This window comes from Phascolarctos cinereus, unplaced genomic scaffold (assembly GCF_003287225.1).
Source record: "Phascolarctos cinereus isolate Bilbo 61053 unplaced genomic scaffold, phaCin_HiC Scaffold_726;HRSCAF=1367, whole genome shotgun sequence".
NCBI classification, from domain to species: Eukaryota; Metazoa; Chordata; class Mammalia; order Diprotodontia; family Phascolarctidae; genus Phascolarctos; species Phascolarctos cinereus.
Window position 1 is genome coordinate 60,630,324 of NW_027556098.1, and position 19,737 is coordinate 60,650,060.

The window sequence follows — 19,737 nt, forward strand, 5'->3', positions numbered from 1 at the left end:
TCACAACAACCCTGTGAGGTAGGTGCTTCAATTATCCCAATTTTATAGTTGAAAAAACTATGGCAAACAGATTAAGTGAGTCACCCAGGGTCACACAACTAGTATATATGTCTGAGACGGATTTAACGCCAAGCTCAGCATTCTATCCACTGCAACACTTAGGTGCATATTACCTATAACATCGGTCACAATCACATTTAAAATGTAATTGAAATAGCAGCTTATTCCAAACAAAATCAATTAAAAGCAACTGTTAGTATCCTACTGTTCAGACAGAAAAATTTCCCTTTAATCCAGTCAACATTTACTGACTATCTGCACTATACTCAAGGTACTATATCGTATGTGCTCTTTTCTAAAAAATACTCAACAACGTGAAACTGGGTAAATGAAAATATTTTCCTCCTTTAGTTTTTTTAGGCTTTCGATTAAAAAGGTCTTGTTTTATATAGTGCCACTGAACACCTGAGATTTCCCACTAACAGAATTTCCCAGATAACTAAAGCTTCAGAACAAGGTTTCAATTACCTTGTATAATAACATGCATGCTGCCTTTCATATGTTTAATAAAGAGTTGTTAAACAAATACACATCCCCTGTAACAAAAATATTTTAAGTACTTTTGATTAAAAATATCCTTAAGAAAATTTAACCTTTTTACTGGCCTGCTACACCTATTATACTGAACATACATAACCTAACCTTTCCTTGAGAACTAAGGATAGGTCACTTATTATATGAACAAAAGATAGTAATGGCCCCAGATTTCTTTGTGATGGGGATCTCTGCTGTAAATGCTCTCTTCCCCTTAAGGACTCCCTGCCACCATTCCTTTGCCCTTCTTCCAATTGTAATTTGAATACTGAAAGAACTGAAAGTTGCCAAGAAAACCAGATAACAAAATTTGTCAAACCAATAAGCTTAATTTTTATACAAATAAAAAAGCACAGATTTTGTTTGTCTAAGACCCTGAGGAAAGCTTTGTTCCAGGCCTGCAATGTAAACCACATGAAACAAGTGTGGCTTTTCCCCATTCATTCACTGTATTTTTATAAAAGTGATCATAGTTATATAATCATAGAATTTTAAAGCAAGAAGGACCATAATGTTTAAGGCCCTTTATTTATTTTTTTTTGGTCATGATCACCCTCCATTTTATTTTTTAAGTCTTACATTTATTTAATATTTTTCCCCCAATTACATGTGAAACAATTTTAACATTTTAAAAAAAAATTTTTGAGTTCCAAATTCTCTCCCTCCCTTGCCTCCGCTCACATTGAGAAGGCAATCAGTTTGATATAGGTTATACATGTGCAGTCATGTAAAACATCCTTCTATATCAGTCACACTGAGGAAGAAAACAGACCAAAAATAAATGTTTTCTTTTTAAAAGCACGCTTTGATTGCATATATGCATTCAGACTCAATCAGATCTTTCTCTGAAGGTGTGTAACATTTTCTTCGTAAGTCCTTCAAAATTGTCTTAGATCATGGTACTGCTGAGAATAGCTAACTATTCACAACTAATCACCATACAATATTGCTGATACTATGTACACTGTTCTCCTTGTCCTCACTTCACTTTGCGTCAGTTCATATATGTCTTTTCAGGTTTTTCCAAGAGTATCCTGCTCATCATTTCTTATAATAGCACAACAGTATTCCATCACAATCATATACCATAACTTGGTCAGCCACTGCCCAATTGATGGGCATCTCTTTAAATTTCCAATTCTTTGCTACATCCTAAAAGATTTGCTATGAATATTTTTGTACATGTAAGTCCATCTCTTCGGGATACAGATCTAGTTGTGGTACTGCTGAGTCAAAGAATATGCAATTTTATAGCCCTTTGGGCATAGTTCCAAATTGCCCTATAGAATGGCTGGATCAGTTCACACCACCACCAACAGTATATTAGTGTTTCAATTTCCCCACACAGCCTCCCAACATTTGTAATTTTCCTTTTCTTTCCCATTAGCTAATCTGATTTCTCTAATCAATAGCGACTGAGAGCCATTTTTCTTATGATTATAGATAGCTTTAAGTAATTTTAATGAAAACTGCCTGTATTGTTCATATTCTTTGACCACTTATCAATTGGGGAATGGCTCTCATTTTTATAAATCTGACTCAGTTTTCTACATATTTGAGAAATGAGGCCTTAGAGATATTTGGTATAAATTTTTTTTCACAGTTATGATTACTATTTCTCTCCATCCTATTTTCACCATTTATCCTACACTCTCTCTCTCTCTCTCTTTCTCACTCTCTCTCCTTTTAACCCATCCGTCCTCAAAAGTTTTTCTTGTGATAACTGCCTTCCCCAATCTGCCCTTACTTATACCACCCCCCCCAATCCCCTTCCCATTTACTTTCATGTAGGATAAGACAGATTTCTACACCCAACTAAGTGTATAAGTTACTCCCTCTTTGAGCCAATTCCAATGAGTAAGGTTCAAGGGCTCCTGCACACTCCCTATTTTCCCCTCCACTGTAACAACTCTTTTGTCCTCTTTTATATGAGATAATTTGCCTCATTCTATCTTCCTCTTCCCCTTCTCCCAGAGCTTTATTTTTTTTTAAAGAGATCATCTCTCATACCTCACACCTATGCCCTCTATATATTTGAGAAATGAGGCCTTTATCAGGAAAATTTGCTGTAAAAACTTTTTCAAAGTTATGACTGCTAGGTATTTTCCTCCAGTCTATCCCTTCCACACCCCCGTTTCTCTCTCTCTTGCGCATGCTCTGCTTCAAAAGTGTTTTGCTTCTGACCATCATCTTCCCCAATCCACCCTCCCTTCTTCTAGTGTCCCCTTCCACTCCTACTTCTCTGTAGGGTAAGACAGCTTTCTACAAAACCAAATGATGAGAGTAAGGTTCAAGCATTCCACCCTCCTTCCCCTCCACTGTAAAAATGCTCATACCACTTTTAGGTGAGATAATTTACCCCATTTTATTGCTTCCTTCCCCCTCCTCCCAGTGCATCCTTCTTTCTCACACCTTAGTTTTACTTTTTAAAGATATCATCCTAACACAATCAAATCACACACAGGTATCTTCTTCACATGTAGAAATGTAAATAGTTATACCTTATTAAATCCCTTATGATTTCTCTTTCCTATTTACCTTTTTATGCTTCTCTTGAGTCTTGTATTTGAAAGTCAAAATTTCTATTTAGCTCTGGTCTTTTCATCAAGAATGCTTGAAAGTCCTGTGTTTCATCAAAAACCTATTTTCTTCCCTGAAGAATATGCTCAGTTTTGCACAGTAATATGATTTTTGGTTGTAATCCTACCTTCTTTCCCCTCTGGAATACATATTCCAAGCCTGCTCCTTCAATGCAGAAGCTGCTAAATCTTGGGTTACCCTGACTGTGGCTCCCTAATATCTGAACTGTCCCTTTCTGGCTGCTTGCAATATTTTCTCCTTAACATGTGAGCTCTAGAATTTGGCCCCTGGGAGTTTTAATTTTGAGATCTCTTTTAGGAGGTAATTGGTAGATTCTTTTAATTTCTGGTTTACCCTGTGGATGTAAGCTATCAAAGCAGTTTTCCTTGATAATTTCTTGAAATATAATGTATAGGCTCTTTTTTGAACGTGGATTTCAGGTAGTCCACTAATTCTTAAATTATTTCTCCCTGATGTTTCCAGGTCAGTTATTTTTCCCATAAGATATTTTTCATTTTCTTCTATTTTTTCATTCTTTTAATTTTATTTAGTTTCCTAATGTCTCATGGAGTCATTAGCTTCCACTTGTCCAATTCTAATTATTAAAGAATCATTTTCTTGTGGGCATTTGTAGTTCCTTTTCCATTTGGATAATTCTACTTTTTAAGGAGTTCTCTTAAGTAAACTTTTGTACATCTTCTTCCACTTGGCCAATCCTACTTTTTAAAGAGTTCTTCTCCTCACTGGATTTTTATGCCTCTTTTAGCATTTGTCCTATTCTGTTTTTTAAGGAATGCTTTTCTTCAATTTTTAAAATGCCTCTTTTACCAAGCTGTTAATTCTCTTTTCATAATTTTTTTGCATCACTCTCATTTCTTTTCCCAATTTTTCCTCTGGCTCTCTGATTATTAAAAACCTTTTCGAGCTCTTCCAGGAATCTTTTTTTAGTTTGAGACCAATTTACACTTTTCTCTGAGGCTTTAGATATAGCAGTTTTGACTTTGTTGTCTTCGGAGTCTGTGTTTTGATCCCTGTCACTACAGTAACTTTCTATAGTCAGTTTCTTAGTTCGTTGTTTGCTCATTTTCCCAGACTATTTCTTGACTTTCAGCTTTATATTAGAGTTAGGCTCTGCTACCAGGGTGGAATGGGTACTGCCTCAAGCTTCAGAATTTTTGTGTTACTGTTTTCAGAGCTAGTTCTGGGGGTCTGTAAGCTTTTAGTTCTTCCAAGGTGGTATGATCTAAGAATAGGTGTGTTTACTACTCTTCTGGCCTATCCAGCAGTCTGTGGTCTTTGACCACAAGCACTCTATTCTGCCTTAGAACTGTGACCAGAGCCACTGGCTCCAGGAAGTGTTCTTCCTCACCCTTGGACTGCTTGCCACCCAGAACTGTGACCCGGAGCCAAGTAAGTGTATGAGTCTTGCAACCAGTATCAGCAAAAGGACCTAAATAATCTTCTTCTGACTAGTTGTCCAACCGCTTTACTATCCGTGGGCTGAGAGCTCAGGAAGCAGTTGCCTCTGCCACTAATTCAGTTGCCCCCAAGGTCTGCTCCTGGTTTCCTGGGGTAAGGCCTGTGCTACAATGCTCTCCATTCTTACCCCAGCACAATAAACCTTTCCCACTGATCTAAGTTATCTTGAGATGGAAAATTTTTCCACCCTTCCCAAGTACCCTTATTTTTACACATGAATAAGCCCACTCCCAGAAAGGTAAAATGAGTTAAGTTGTCTGAATCTAAGTGTTTTGTACCCTTGTTGAAGTCCCTTCCTGATAGCATTCCTAAATTGTGACTATATTCACGTGTTCCTGTTTATAGGCAAATCTCTACCAATAAGAATTCTGGATAGCCAAAATTGTTGCAGGTTGTCCTCTAAACACAAATAGTTATTATATACCAAATGTTACCACAGCCATTAAAATTAGCCTTCATTGCACCAAGTATATATTTTCTAACAACTATCCATGCCTTATGGAAAATTAGTTATAGGGAAAGGAAGATTTAATAAAAAATATCCATAATATGACCCAGATATACTACTGGTAGGCCTATATCTAAGAAATCAAAGAAGAATACAAAAATACTTAAAGCAGCTCTTTTTGTGGCATTAAAAAACTGCAAACAAAGAGGATGTTGAACTGATGAATGGTTGGATAACCTGTGGTATAAAAATGTGATTTGAGTCTTACTTATAAAATGAAATAGAGGATTTTAAAAAGACATGGAAAGACTTGAACTGATTTGGAACGAAGTGAGCAGAAACAAAATAATTTATACTCTAACGTCAATATTATGAAAACTAATAATCTTGACTTATAAATTAATGAAAATGAGTAGAACCCAAACAATTTATATAACAGTGTAAACAGAAATACCTGTGAAAGCTGTGATACCTATGTTCAATTCAATGACCATTCATATTCTGGATGATCTATTATGAGAAAATATGCTCTCCATTACAAAGAGGTGAGAGATTTAAGGTACAGAATGAAACATATATATTTGTGTGTGCAATTGTTGGGGGATTTGCTTTGCCTGAGTATAACTGTTAAAAAGAAATTTTCTTTTTGTTCATTTTTTTTTAACAAGAAGGTGTGGGGAAGGGAGAGAAAATACTAATTTTTGTTAATTTTTTTTAAAACAGAAGGCAGTGCCACAGAAGTGAAATACTGCATGAACTTTCAAAGTGACCATTATATGATGAATTTAACTTAACTTTTTTACTTTGTTACAAGAGATCTCTCGTGAAGCAAAAGTAATCTATAAATGTTTATAATGTAAAGATAAAACATAAATAAAATTGAAAGTGCATAAATGAAAAAAATTAAAACTGTGAAAGGCAGATAAGCATGAAAAATATCCACAGCACTAATGCACAATTGTCAGTTTTAGCTGTTCAGTTTTTGGTATATCAAAACAGATTACATTAAAAATAATTATTTTTTAGGAGAAGTAATAATAAAATTAGCTTATTAACAGGAGGCAAGGAGGCCCAGCTAAAGAGGCTCCTTCCTTTTATCTATTGCTTGAATTGTAAACTGAATTAAATTAACCATTAAATGGGTGGTAGGAGAATATTTGAGGTTTCCTCCAAGATCAAACGAAACTACTTTCATAATCAGAAGTCTGTCTCCTGAAAGATTTCTCACGCTTAAGGCTTATATCTAAGTCTCAAGCTAAAGGGCTCTTAGTAGACTCTATTCCAGGGGCTTAAGTCAGAATTTCTAAAATAAAGCTGAAGAAATCCAGCCTTTTATCTTTAGCTGCTCAAAGATACTTGTTAATTGTTTTTTTATTTTGGAAAGGAAAAAAAAAAAGAAACTTGATTAAATTTTGTAATCAATTTGTATTGTTTTTCATTTTCTTATTAACTCTTTCGTGTTCTTACTTACTTTATTTCATCATATTTTTTTCCTTCAAATAAGAATTTGGAAGTACCGATCTAGGGGTCCAGTTCCATAGGGTTAATGCACCACAAACAATAATAACAGGAGCTAATATTTATAAAGCACTTACTATGGGTCATGCACTATAGTAAGTGCTTTACAATTAATGTTTTATCTAACCGTCATGGGTGATTATCCTCATTTTACACATGAGTAAATTGTGACAAATAGATCTTAGTGGCTTGCCCAGTGTCACACAATTGTTAAGTGTCTGAGGCCTGACTTGAAATCAGGTCTTTCTGACTTGAGGTCCACTGCACCAACCTACCTGTCCTAGCAACAAGAAAGGTTAGGGTGCTTTCTTCCCTCAGTTTCCAAAAAACACTTTTAGTGCTCCAAAAGAGAGTCCTCATAAATTCATTACAAGGGGTTGATCCAATGTGCTGAAGGCCACCATTTTCTCTTGATATCATAAGGATATTACTGGAACACTCATTTTGCCCAAGATCACTCTATCTTCATTTTCTATCATACAATCTTTTTCACTGATGTATTTTGTACTCTTCTTCAAAGTTCATTTGTTACATATTGTATCCTGCTCACATCCACCACATATGTACCTTTCTACTGACTTCTATGTGATACTTATTTGTAATTATTAAGAGAGTGTTGTGTTACATATCTCACAGCCTCATAGCCACTAGTATAATACTGGTATTAAAAAGATGGACTTTTATCTTTGAGGTAAGTTTTGGGTCATTAAAAAAGCTTTTCAGTTTCCTAAAGCAATCCAGTTTACTTGCCACCTCCTATTTATTCTGGACTGAACTCACTCTCCTTTGGTACTATTTGTCAGAGATATTATGTGTGGTTTGTCCTTCATTCTTGAAGAGAACCATGACATCACAAAGATGATGACATGACTTGCAAGTTAATTGGAGTTGAGTGAGGGAGGGCTGTGCAAAGTCACCAGCCCAGAGGTTCCCAAACTTATTTGGCCTACAGCCCCCTTTAAAAAAAAAAATTACCCAGCACTATCCGGGGAATCTACTTTTTTTAATCCCATAACTTTTTTTTTTTAATTTGTGTCGTTTCAAGAAAATATAATTTTTTTTTACGTCTGGACAGGGAGGGAAATTTTTTTCAAAGGTTAGTCAAAATTGTTTTATAGGTACAATCTTGGACAAGCAAAAATAGCTTCAATACAACTGGGAAAGAATCCACAGGGACAGCTAGACTTGACAGGTTGTATCTCCTCTACAGATCTTTGCTTTAAAAAGATGGCCACTTTAGACACATTGCCTCTTTTCAGCCACATGCCATTTCTTCGAACTTGCTTTTCCACACAAGCTATGAGATACTATCTATTTACATTTGAAAATAATTCTTTTTTTTCCTCTTCAGTGTAGTGGAAATGCCCATAAATCAGTCAGTGGAATCCCAACCTAACATAGGTGTAGAATTATTGATCTCTGCATTTTTCCAATAATTTTGGATGTTGTCAGGGTGATTATCAATATCTACAAGGGTTTCATAGGAACTGCTATCAGCTCCCATCCAGGTGTTTCTTCCTGCATTGAAATTTTGATGATGCAGTACTGTGTTATGTATCACACTGTAAACAAAACATGACAAGTACATATTCCTGCCGATGCATGCTGGACCTTCCTGACAAGTGCATGACAGGCTTGCCTGCCAACACCTACTTGTTAGGACCTGTTGGTGGACTTGACCACTAATCAGCTATAATTTGCATTTTGTGTGTTTATTTCGAAAATAATGCCATTACTATGACTTTAACTCTGTTACACGAAAGATGAAACATGCATGAAAGGTTTTTCAAAATTTTTTATCTTCTCTTCTTTCTCTATGCTTCCACCCCCGCCCCCTCCTTACTTTTATTCAACAACCCCTAAGTATATCCAAGGCTACTAACACTCACACATTGTTCCAGTACCACTTCCCCCTCTGTGTGTGTGTGTGGGGGGGAAGGTGGTGGTGGCGTCACCCACTTTGGGAACCTATGCATCAGCCTCACTTTCTCCTCCAGAGACATCTGGGTCAACTGGCCAGATATAGATCAAGACAACTGGAGATAGCCCAGGATGTAGTAGGAGATCTTTCTAAGTGGATGGTGAAGTTGAATGGAAAAATGTTGAATAATTATGTATCTATTCCAGGAGGCTCTGCAAAGATCTGGGGCTTTATAACATGACCATATCACCATGGTATCAGGAACATTTGGAGATGTCCCCATTCAGAGAATCCCTCTTAAACCTGGTTCTTCTGTTAAGTATACATCTCCCTGTTTTATGACTTGCATGATATCAGCAGACTGAAAAAATTTCTGTTAGATCTTTCAAGTAATTTTAAAAGGTTTTGGTGTATGGGTGGTATATATCTTTGCCTGAAGAAAGACTTTAAGGCAATGTTTTGTCCCACTAGATCAAATGCACAAGAGAACAAAAAACTGGACTTGGGAGTTGGGAAGACCTGGGTTCAAGACCTGCCTCAGACATTTATTGGTTGTGTAATTCTGGGCAAGGTACAACTTTTCTAGGCCTCCTTTTCTTCAACTGTGAAATGAAAAGGCTGTCCTTAATGATCTCGAAAATTCTTCCAGTATTATTTCATTTATTTATTTACTTATTTATTTGCGAGGCAACTGGGGTCAAGTGACTTGCCCAGAGTCACATAGCTAGTAAGTGTTATGTGTCCGAGGCTGGATTTGAACTCAGGTTCTCCTGACTGTAGGGCCGGTGTTCTACCCACTGTCCCACTAATTCTTCCAGTTTTAAATTTTTGATCCTATGAACTAAATGATGCCACTACAGAATATCAATAATGAAAGCTTGCTTTTTTCCTCCAAATAACCTCAATGAGAATATCAATTTGTGTACAGATGATTCTCATACAAATTTTGTACTCAAGTGGGCATATAGGTCACTAGTGCTGGTTTTACTATAAAGCTGGAGATCCCTGCCCCAATTACCACATGGACCAGCCATGTTAGACTATATCAGCTCATATGAATTAGATCTGCCCAAGTGAGAAATGGAGTATTTCTGGAATCAAAAGCCTCAATTTCAAAGTACAACGACAAAAACAAACAAAATTCTAGGAGTATTTTTTTTAAACTAATTTCCCAATGACGAAAAATTTTGTCCTGGGATATGATAAGCTAAAAAAGCAAACAAAAAACCTTTGTCTTTTAACCTTTTTGAGAGGCTTCAGCATAATCTGATTAAAAGAAAACTGGCCATCAGGTAACAGGCTGCCCTATATACAAAATTTTCAAGCCACTTTTAATCAAGTTTTCAAAAAACGTAATTTCAGTGGAAAGGGCAAAAGATGCCAGCCACAACAATTCACTCATTGACTGGAATGTCAGCTTCTACACTACTTGGTACACACAGAAGAATTTAATCCTTTTTATCCTGACCTAGTTCCCTAACAAGACAAACTAGTTATCTTCATCAGGGATGCTAGTGAAAAAAAAATACATATATATATATATATATATAGACATATGTTACACACACATTTTCCTTCTACTTATGTGAACACAGAAATTTAGAAGCAAACTAAGAGCCATCTAAATTCTACTTTCCTAATTTTAAGAGACTTCAACCATAGGAAATCTGGTTTGGCAAGAATATTCTCTAATGGGCAAATTCTCCTGAGAATGCTGAATCAAAGCAGTAAATATCTAGTTAAGATTTTATCATCAAAGACTCTCGTTAGAATTCATCATCTTTCCGTCTAAAATTTCTTTTTCTCTAAACTTTTCCCTGTGTTGGTTAAGAATACCACCACATACAGTCATCTACATATTTGAGTCTCCTCTCACCTCTCACAGGAAGTTATCAATTCTCATCAATTTTATCTTGACCTCTCTCACATTTATCTCCTTCTTTCCAGTCCCAAGGACACTATCCTATGTAAGTCTCCAACTACTTGTTCATCTAGTCAACAGTCTACTGAACTGCCAAAGTAAATTTCTGATGGGATCTGATCATATTATTGCTCTGGTCAAAAACCGCTGGTGGATCCCTTGGTGCCCCTACAACACGTTAAAAACTCTAGTCTAACATAACATGTAAGACCTTCCTTAATCTGATCCCCATCTGGCTCTTTAGCCTTAATCTTAAATTGTACAATGTATTCCTATAGGATACTCTCCATATCTAGAATGCACTCCCTTGCTTCCTCATTCTCTGAACTCTTACTTTACTTCAAGGCCCATCCCAGGTACCATTTCCTTCCTCTGTGACACATTCCCTAATTTCTTTTACATGCCATAGCTTAATCTGTTCTCAAATTTTCCTATAGCTCTCTGAATTATCTTTTTCTTGCCTTATCACTTACCTTGTATTAACATTTTTATGTATATGTTATTTCCCTCTAGAAGAATGTTAAGGTCCTCAAGAGTAGGGACTTTCTGATTTTTATTTTTATATCTCCAGAACCTAGTACAGTATAAGTAATTATGATTAATAAAAGCTCACTGAATTGAAATGGAATGAAGGCATCTGGGGAAATTGATGCAAATGTGTAAAAAAACCCAGGGCTCAGAATAATAATGGCTGACATTTTCATGTAATTTTTAAAGTTTTTATATAAATTATTTCATTTGACGATGTTGTTGCTTAGTAGTTTTCAGTGGTGTTCAACTCTTTGTGACCCCACTTGGGGTTTTCTTGGCAAATGGTTTCTCATTTCTTTCTCTAGATCATTTTACAGATGAGGAAACTAAGGCAAAAAGTGTTAAGTGACTTACTTATAACTTGTTAGTATCTGAGGCCACATTTGAACTCAAGGAAGTTGACTCTTCCTGACTCCAGGCCTGGCACTCTATCCACTTCGACATCTAGCTGCCCATTCCATTTGAAAGATAGTTATGAAGTAGTATAAGTAGTATTAGTCTTTTTTTTTTTTGGCAGATGAGTAAAGTGAAGCTGGAAAAGGTTGACTGATTAGTGTAAAGTCTCAAAGCTACTGAAGACAAAGAACTTGAACCTAGGTCCAATGGTTCTGAATCATGTAAAAAGATATAAAAAGACCATCCCCTGCCCTCGAGGAGCTCACAATCTACTTAGGGAAACAATAAACAAATATGTACAAATCAGCTAAACATAGGATAAAAAAAAGATAATCAACAGAGGGGAAAAAATGGAATTAAGAGAAGTTGAGGAAGGCTTCCTGTAGAAGGTTAGATTTTAGTTGGGACTTCAACAAAGTCAGGCAAGTCTGTAGGCAGAGATGAGGAGGGAGAACATTCCAAGAATGGGGTGGGTGTGGTGATAGAGGGTAGAGGGTTCAAAGATAGTTAAAGAAAATTCGTCAGGAGGCCAGTGTCATTGTATTAATGAATAAATGGAAAGGGGGAAGATATAGGAAGACTGGAAAGTTAGGAGAGGGTTATGAAGGGCTTTGAATGACAAGAATAAGATTGTGTATTTGATTCTGCAGTAACATCAAGGAAGGGCTAGACTTAATATAACTGATGGATAGATTAAGAAATGATTCATTTGGCAGACAAAAGTTGATCTCAGTTTTAAAGGAAGCTAAGGACTTTAGGTTGTAGAGCTGAGAATGGAGAACATTCCAGGAACAGAGACAATTTATTAAATGTACTGATGCAAGAAATGAGATGTCATGGGCCAGAAAAATACGTAGGCCAATTTCACTCGGTTGAAAGCACGAAGTAGAAGATTATGCAGTAAATTAAGACAGGTAGTTAGGAGTGAGACTGTGAAGGACTTTAAATATGAAACAGAAATCAGTATTTTACATTAGAGGCAATAGTGACCGGTGGAGTGTTTGAAGCATTAAGTGACATGGTCAGATATATGCATTTTGACTATCAGTTTAGCAGCTACGTGAATGACAGAATGAAAGCAGAGAGATCAATTTAAACATTATTGCAATATTCTAGAACTTTTAGGTAGTCTTGCCTGATTTTTTTGTGACACTGCTATCTTCTTCTTCCTAACCAGATGAACATTCCTTCCTTAGTCTCTTTTGCTGGTTCATCACCCTCATCATGCCCGATCTGTGGGGATTCTCCAAGGCTCTATCCTAGGTTCTTTTACTTTTCTCGTTCTATAATCTTTCTTGGTGATCTCATCAGCTTCTAGGGGTCTAATTATCATCTCTATATAGATGACTCATAGAGCTTTATGTCCAGCCCTACTTTCTCTACTGAGGATGAATCCCTCAACACCTACTGCCTATTACACGTTTCTAACTAGATGTCCCACAGACATCTCAAACTCAACATATCTAAAGCAGATGATTATCTTTCTCCCCTGTGCCTCCCAACTCATCCCTCTTATGAAGTTCTCTATTACCATCATCCTTTGAGTCTTCCAGGTTACAAATCCAGTCATCCCCAGCTCCCCACTTTCACATAATAAATCAGTTGTCAAATCTTGTAGTTTATTTCTCTATGGCATCTCTGAAGTATATCCTCTTTTCCACACCCATATAAGAAGCATCTAGTTCAGGTCCTAATCACATCTCACCTGCAATAGCTTTCTAATCGGACTCCTTCCCTTAAGTCTCTTCCCACTCCAATCTATGCTCTACCTAGCTGGTAAAGTTATTTTCTTAAAGTGAAGGTCCAAGTATTTTACCTCAACCCAACCACTCAACAAATGGCAATGGTTCCCTAGGATAAAAATTAGGTTTTTTGGTATTTAAAAAGCTCATGAAAACTTTGTCTTTTTCTATCTTCCCAGTTTTCTTTCACATGATAACTCAACCATACTGGCTTCCTTGCTTTCCTCACACACAATTTTTGATTTCCCACCCCTATTCCTTTGTTATTAGCTGTCCCTCATTCCTGGAATGCTATCAAGCCTCACCTCTCCTTCTGAGAATCACTGGCTTTCTTCAAGACTTGAGTTAAGTGCTGCCATCTATAGGGCACTCGTCCCAGGTGTACCTTTAGTTAATGTCTTTCCCTTTAAAGCTACTTCCCACCCATTATGTATGTATCTTGTATGTGCCTATTTATGTAGACGTATTCTCCATTAGAATAAGTTGCTTGAGACTGGGAACTATTTTTGCCTTTTGTCCAGCCATTAACAGTGTCTGACACATAAGAAATGCTTAATAAATGCTTTTGGATGGGCTGATTAAATTAGAGCAGTAGCAGAAGAGTGTATAGAAGAGACATCTTTAAAAATTTCCTAAATTTCATTCAGCAGTAATTAACTCATTCCATGATCCTCTAAGAGCTATTTCTTTTAAACTAATTTGTTATGTTTTTATTCTGTTATGCTATACTTCTTGTGTTATTTGATATTCCCTTTGGAAATAAATACAGCCTAAATCTTAAGTAAATACAGAAGTTAAAATATGCCATACCATAAAAATACAGAAGTACTTCTTTTTCACTTAAGTTGGGCAAAAGGAGGAGGGAAAATGAATCTTTGATCTGTAAGATGTTAAGACACTATAATATCATTTTAATATAAAGAGATGCATTATAGCAACTTAGCTACATATCACAGACTACAACACACAAATTTGATATACTGCTATACTACAGCAATGAAATGACTTACAAAAATTCTGATTTGCAAATAACTGAATTTTTTTTTCCATTCTTATGTTGAAAAAAAGCTAACATTTCATTTAGGAAATTTCTGAAGTCCACAAGAGTGAAAAAGCTGAAAAAGTCTGTAAAAATTATCTGGTCAACCAACTGCCTCATTACATGGGATGATGAAAATTACTTGGAGTTCAAGAGAGTTGCCTACGTTTGCACAGCTATTTAGTGACAAAAACTAGTCTAGAATCCACATCTCTAGACATGACACTCTGGGATTATTTTTTGTTTTTAACACCAAACTGCCCTTCAATTAGGTCACTTGTATTTTTATCACCCATATTTAAATGAGTAAATTTTAAAAAGTCAATCAACTTATTAAATATCAACATCTTAAATCTTATCTTTTAGATCCACTCAATTTACAACGAATTAGATTCAAATAACTAAAACACTTAGTTAAGTCAATGAACAGAATCATAAGATATAGTCTGTGAAGGAAATTTCCCACACAGAAATTAATTTACAGGAACAGAAGCATGAAAGAAACTGAACCTTTAACAGCCTGTTACTCCTGAAATTTTTAACTATGAACTGTAACTACAAGAGTTACTACTTCTGCAACTGATATGCATAGGAATATTTAGTCTGAAACATCACCATCAATTATATATTAATATTCTCAAATTAATCCCACTTTTATCATGTAATTGAAAACAAAAAATGAGCAATTACAAAGGTTTAACGTTAGATATTCTTTAAAGGAAGAATTTAAACATTTAACCATAAAACTACAAAGATTTTTGGGGAGGCAATTAATCTTATGTGGGAAAAGGACACATGCTAACCTAATCAAGACCCATTATATGCTATTAATGTAATTAATTTCCTATTTCTTATCTATCTTTTAGAGAAAGTAAAACTAATAATTTAAAAACCAACCTTAGGAAATTAAGTCGTTCTTGGACTTCTTGAACGTGACTATATCTACTTCCTGGTCTTACAGTTTGTGGATCATATTCTCCATGCTCTGCAAATTAAGAAAATCATGAATTATACACATATATTCAAATATAGCAATACTGACTTGAAATTTCAAAAGTTTCAGTGTATCTACTATTAAAAGATTATTTAATGCCTAATGCTATTAAAATATTGTTTAATGCCTAATGGCACAAAGACAGCATATTGGTGACCTAGATTCCATTCCTATAGCAACTTGCCTTTTCTCACTAGGCAGCATCAGTACATCACAAAGAAATACATGAAGTTTTAATTTGGACAAACCTGAAGTTCAAAAATTCAGTCACACCAAGAATGTGGTAATCCAGCTTCATAATAGTTATGTCACAGTAACAACAAGATACAATGGAAAGAAATACTCCTCCTCCTAGAAATTCCCTGCTCTGTAGGTCTTTAATGACATGCAAGCTCTGGGTTCTTTTCCTATGTATTTGAACTCTTCTGAATCTCCTTTGCTGGACATTCATGTCATGGTCATGAACTGTTGGCATCCTTCAATTAACTGTCCTAGTTATTCTCTTTTTTCTCTATACTCTTTCATTTAGTGACTTTATACACTCTCATGTGTTGAATTATCATCTCAATACAGATGATCATAAGACACTTATATTATGTCCTAGTTTGTCCTGAGCTCCAGTCCTACGACACCAATTGCCACTGGACATTCTAACTGTATGTTAAATTGGCAACCAAAAAACAAACCAACCAACCCAAACAAAAACAACGTAAAACATTTAAAAGAGAAGTCATTATTTTTACACATACTACAACACCTACCCCTCTACAGGTATGGAATACTCTTTCTCCTTATTTCTGCTTCTTGGCTTCCCTCAAAGTCCCAACTTCTAAAGAAAACCTTTTGTGGTCTCCTTTAATGTTCCCTCAGTTGATAATCTTCAATTTATTTTGCAAATATATTCTTTACACAAAGCCATTTGCATGTAGTCTCCTCTATTAGACCATTAACTCCTTAAAAGCAGGGATGGCCTTTTGCCTTTGTATCCCTAATGCTTGTCAGACAGCTGGCACTTAAAAAATGTTAGTCAACCGACTCTCTTATTGACTGAATGTCTGTTCATGTCTGTGTCTATTTCCCTCAGGCATTAGTCTTATCAATCATTATTCTGATATATTTTTTCACTATCTACTACTTCTACTTCCTCACTTTTACCCTTTAACCTCTTGCCATATGGTTTCCAACTGAACTACTTCCCAGAAATTGCTCTATCAAAGATTATCGATGATTACAACCTCTATAAGTCACGGCTTTTTCTAGAACCGCATTCTCCTCGACATTGCTAAATGTTTCACACATCCTTCTTCTTGGATGCTTTCTCTCTACATTTGTTTTCTAAAAATATTACTGTCCTTTGGTACTCTTCATGTTTCTGGCTATTCCTACTCAGTCTCTTTTGTTGGTTTGTCATTTATATCTCCAAACTGTTTGTTTGTTGTGGGTTGCTTTCTCTTAATTCCTTATAATCTTTCCCTCTATGATCTTATCAATTCTAATAGAAGCAACTGTAATTTTTAGCAGATGACTGGTAAACCCACATATCTAGCCCTAATTTCTCTGCTAAATTCTTGTCCTACATAGCCACATGCCCGCTGGACATGTTCACCTAGGCACTGCCACAAACTCAACAAGTCCAAAATAGAATTCATCATCTTTCCCCTAAACTTCTCATGCCTTTAAATATCTTATATTCTCTCTAGGTGCAAAACTCCAGAAATATCTTTTGTCTTCTATTTTCTTTATCACCATCCCCATACCCAAACATATATAAAGTCTGCTTCCAAAATAATTCTCATATCTATTCCATTATGTCCATTTATTACCTAGTAAATAGTAGTGACTAGTAAATAGTAGACACATAGGAAATATTTGACTAGTTGAATGATTCATATTTCAGACATTTATTCTGTCTTACAGTGATTCTTCTAATAGCTTCCATATTGGTCTCTCTGCCTACAGTATCTCTTCCACTCCACAACCTATCCTACAGAGTTGTCAAAATAATATGCCTAAAACACAAATCTGGCCATGCTCTTTCTCCTGCTAGAAAGCCTTCATATCTCCCTAGTGCACAGAAGATAAAATATGAACACTCCAGCCAGACAATCCACAACCTGGCTCCAAACTACCTTTCCAGATTTCCCATTTGTCAACTTCATTCCAATTAGATTGTACTACTATCTATTTCCTCAACTCATATGTTCCTCCCTCTCTCAGTTCATCTAGTTCCAATAATTGGCAAGCACAATCTCTTTATGTCATCTTTTTTTCAATCCTTCTCCTTTCTCCAAGGCTCAGCTGAGGTGCCATTTCCTCCATATAGCCATTGCTTAGACTTTATACCGAGGTATAAACAGTTCTTTCCCATTTCTAATTTTCTTGGAACATGTTTTGTCCTCATATTTGTCTCTATCGATTTCTATCCTTAGATTACAATTACATGAGTATATGTGAGCACATTATATGAGTACAAGTACACTTCCAATCCCAACAGATATATTCCTTGAGAGTAAGTTTCTACCTATCTATCCCTAGAGCTTAATTAAAATGTCTTGCACATAACCGAAATTTATTAAATGTCTTTTTTTAAAAATTAAATTCAGAGGAAATATATTTCAAAGTCAATGAGTCTAGCAAAGAGCCAGAGAACTATTAAGGCAGAATGCTGCATACCTTGCCAGACCCTGTCAGTGTGTCAGTTGTTTTTGCTTAATGGTTTTTCTTTTTTACAAAGGAGGATACAAAACTTCCCCAAGGAGAGATGGAAAAGGGGGGTAGAAATGACATTTAAAAAGAACAAGCATCAAAAAAAGTGTGGACTTTTTTTAAAGTCACTGAATAAACTGGGAGAGTAACTTGGAAGTCTGCAGATGATGAAAACATGAATAAGTCAAGGTGTGATAAAACAACATCAAAATTTAAAACAGGAAATATTAAGAATGTTCATTTAGGAATAATCTTAAAAACATACCTGAATTCTTCAGTGTAAACAAATCATTAGCAACCATTTTAAAAATTAATAGAGCCTCATAAAAATAATCAGATTTAACAAAAATGCCATCCAAAAGAACTAGATTATCTCCCTTTAAATTTATTATCATTTTTGCTGTTGTCTGACGCAAAAGAACCTCTCTTCCCTCAACATATTCATCATAATTCTTTGCATCGGTTTTCCGCTCCAGTCACTCCTATCTAATATGCCTTGGCAAAATCAGAACTATGTATGAAGAATAAAGCTTTTGAAAGTCTGCATTCTTTCTTTATAATCCCATTAAGGATCATCCCCATAACTGTACTATATCATTAACTACAATAACTTGGAGGTTTCTGACTGTCCAATGTACTCTGTAAGATTTTATTCATTCACTTGACCTGGGCTTCAGAAGTCAACATGGCATGTAGGATGGAAAAAAAGTTGGGTTCAAATGCTGGCTGCAATGATTTTGATGGGCAAATTACTTAGCCTTATGAGCCTTAGATTTTTTTTTTACCTCAGGATGATTGTGAGAAAAATGCTTTGAAAACTTCATGTGTATAGGGATTACTTTCTGAGTATTATGCTTATTATTCTTTCAAGCATAAAGAAATTAGACATAAATCATACAGGGTGCCCCAAAAGTCTTGGTGCAATTTTAATTTATTAAAGTTTAAAATGACACTAAGACTTTGGGGATATACCATATAACCATAAAAGAAGCTCCACAGCTTAAAATAATATCTTATTTATTCAGAACACAAATACTTGGCACCATCACTTTCTCAGAACACAATCAAGTATTCTTAACATTCGTTAGATCAAAAAATCTAAGAGCTAAATAAGACCCTCAGCAACCATTTAGTAAATCTCATTTAATACATAAGGAAACCTATACAAAGAGATTAAGAGGTTTGCCCGATGTGACATAGGCAAGTAGCAGCAGCAAGATATGAACCTGGGTCCTCTGACTCCAAAGCCAGGCACCACAGTGCCTCCCTATGTATTTCAAAAAGCCTAGGCACTAAAGACTTACTCAGAATCTATTAACCCTTATTTAACACAGAAATCTAATATGCTCGTTATCTGATTTCTAACTACATAATACACAAAAGTAGCTAAAAATCAAAAGGGAGAGGAAAAGCAGGCTCAAGGAAATGTCAGCTGACAGCTAAGGAAGGAACAGCGAAACTATAAAACACAGACAAAAGACTTAAAAAGTATAGCTATTTTGAGAAGCAGTGTAGTATAGTAGAAACTTTCCTTATGATAGTCCGACCTCATTTAAAGGACTTTAGGAATGATAATGATAAAACTTAAATATTCTGTTTATTCAAAGATATTCTATATGTGGCCAGAATTACAAGTATCCGCCCACTCCCCCTTTAGTTTCTGTGTGGCGAGAATCAGAGGGGGAAAAAAACAGAGTGAATAAAACTCTTTGAATGAAAATTTACTGGGGCTTAGATTAATTAATTATCAACAAAGTCCGAGAGAATCTCATCATTAAAATCAATATCCTTTCAATGTTGATAAGCAAAGGAAAACAATGACATACTTGTATTTCCCAGTTTGAAATGGCATCTGGGGCCAAATGGAA

General features: G+C 35.6%; 1 protein-coding gene across 6 annotated transcripts in view; it reads right to left on the bottom strand.

Moving 5' to 3' along the window:
• The window catches only part of USP9X (ubiquitin specific peptidase 9 X-linked), a 178,800-nt gene that overhangs the window by 90,551 nt on the left and 68,512 nt on the right, over positions 1-19,737 (bottom strand). For all 6 annotated transcript variants that reach the window (XM_020967081.2, XM_020967080.2, XM_078146581.1 and 3 more), the window contains one exon: positions 15,067-15,154. In XM_020967081.2, coding sequence (XP_020822740.1) covers positions 15,067-15,154 — 88 coding nt within the window. The remainder of the gene's footprint in view (positions 1-15,066; positions 15,155-19,737) is intronic.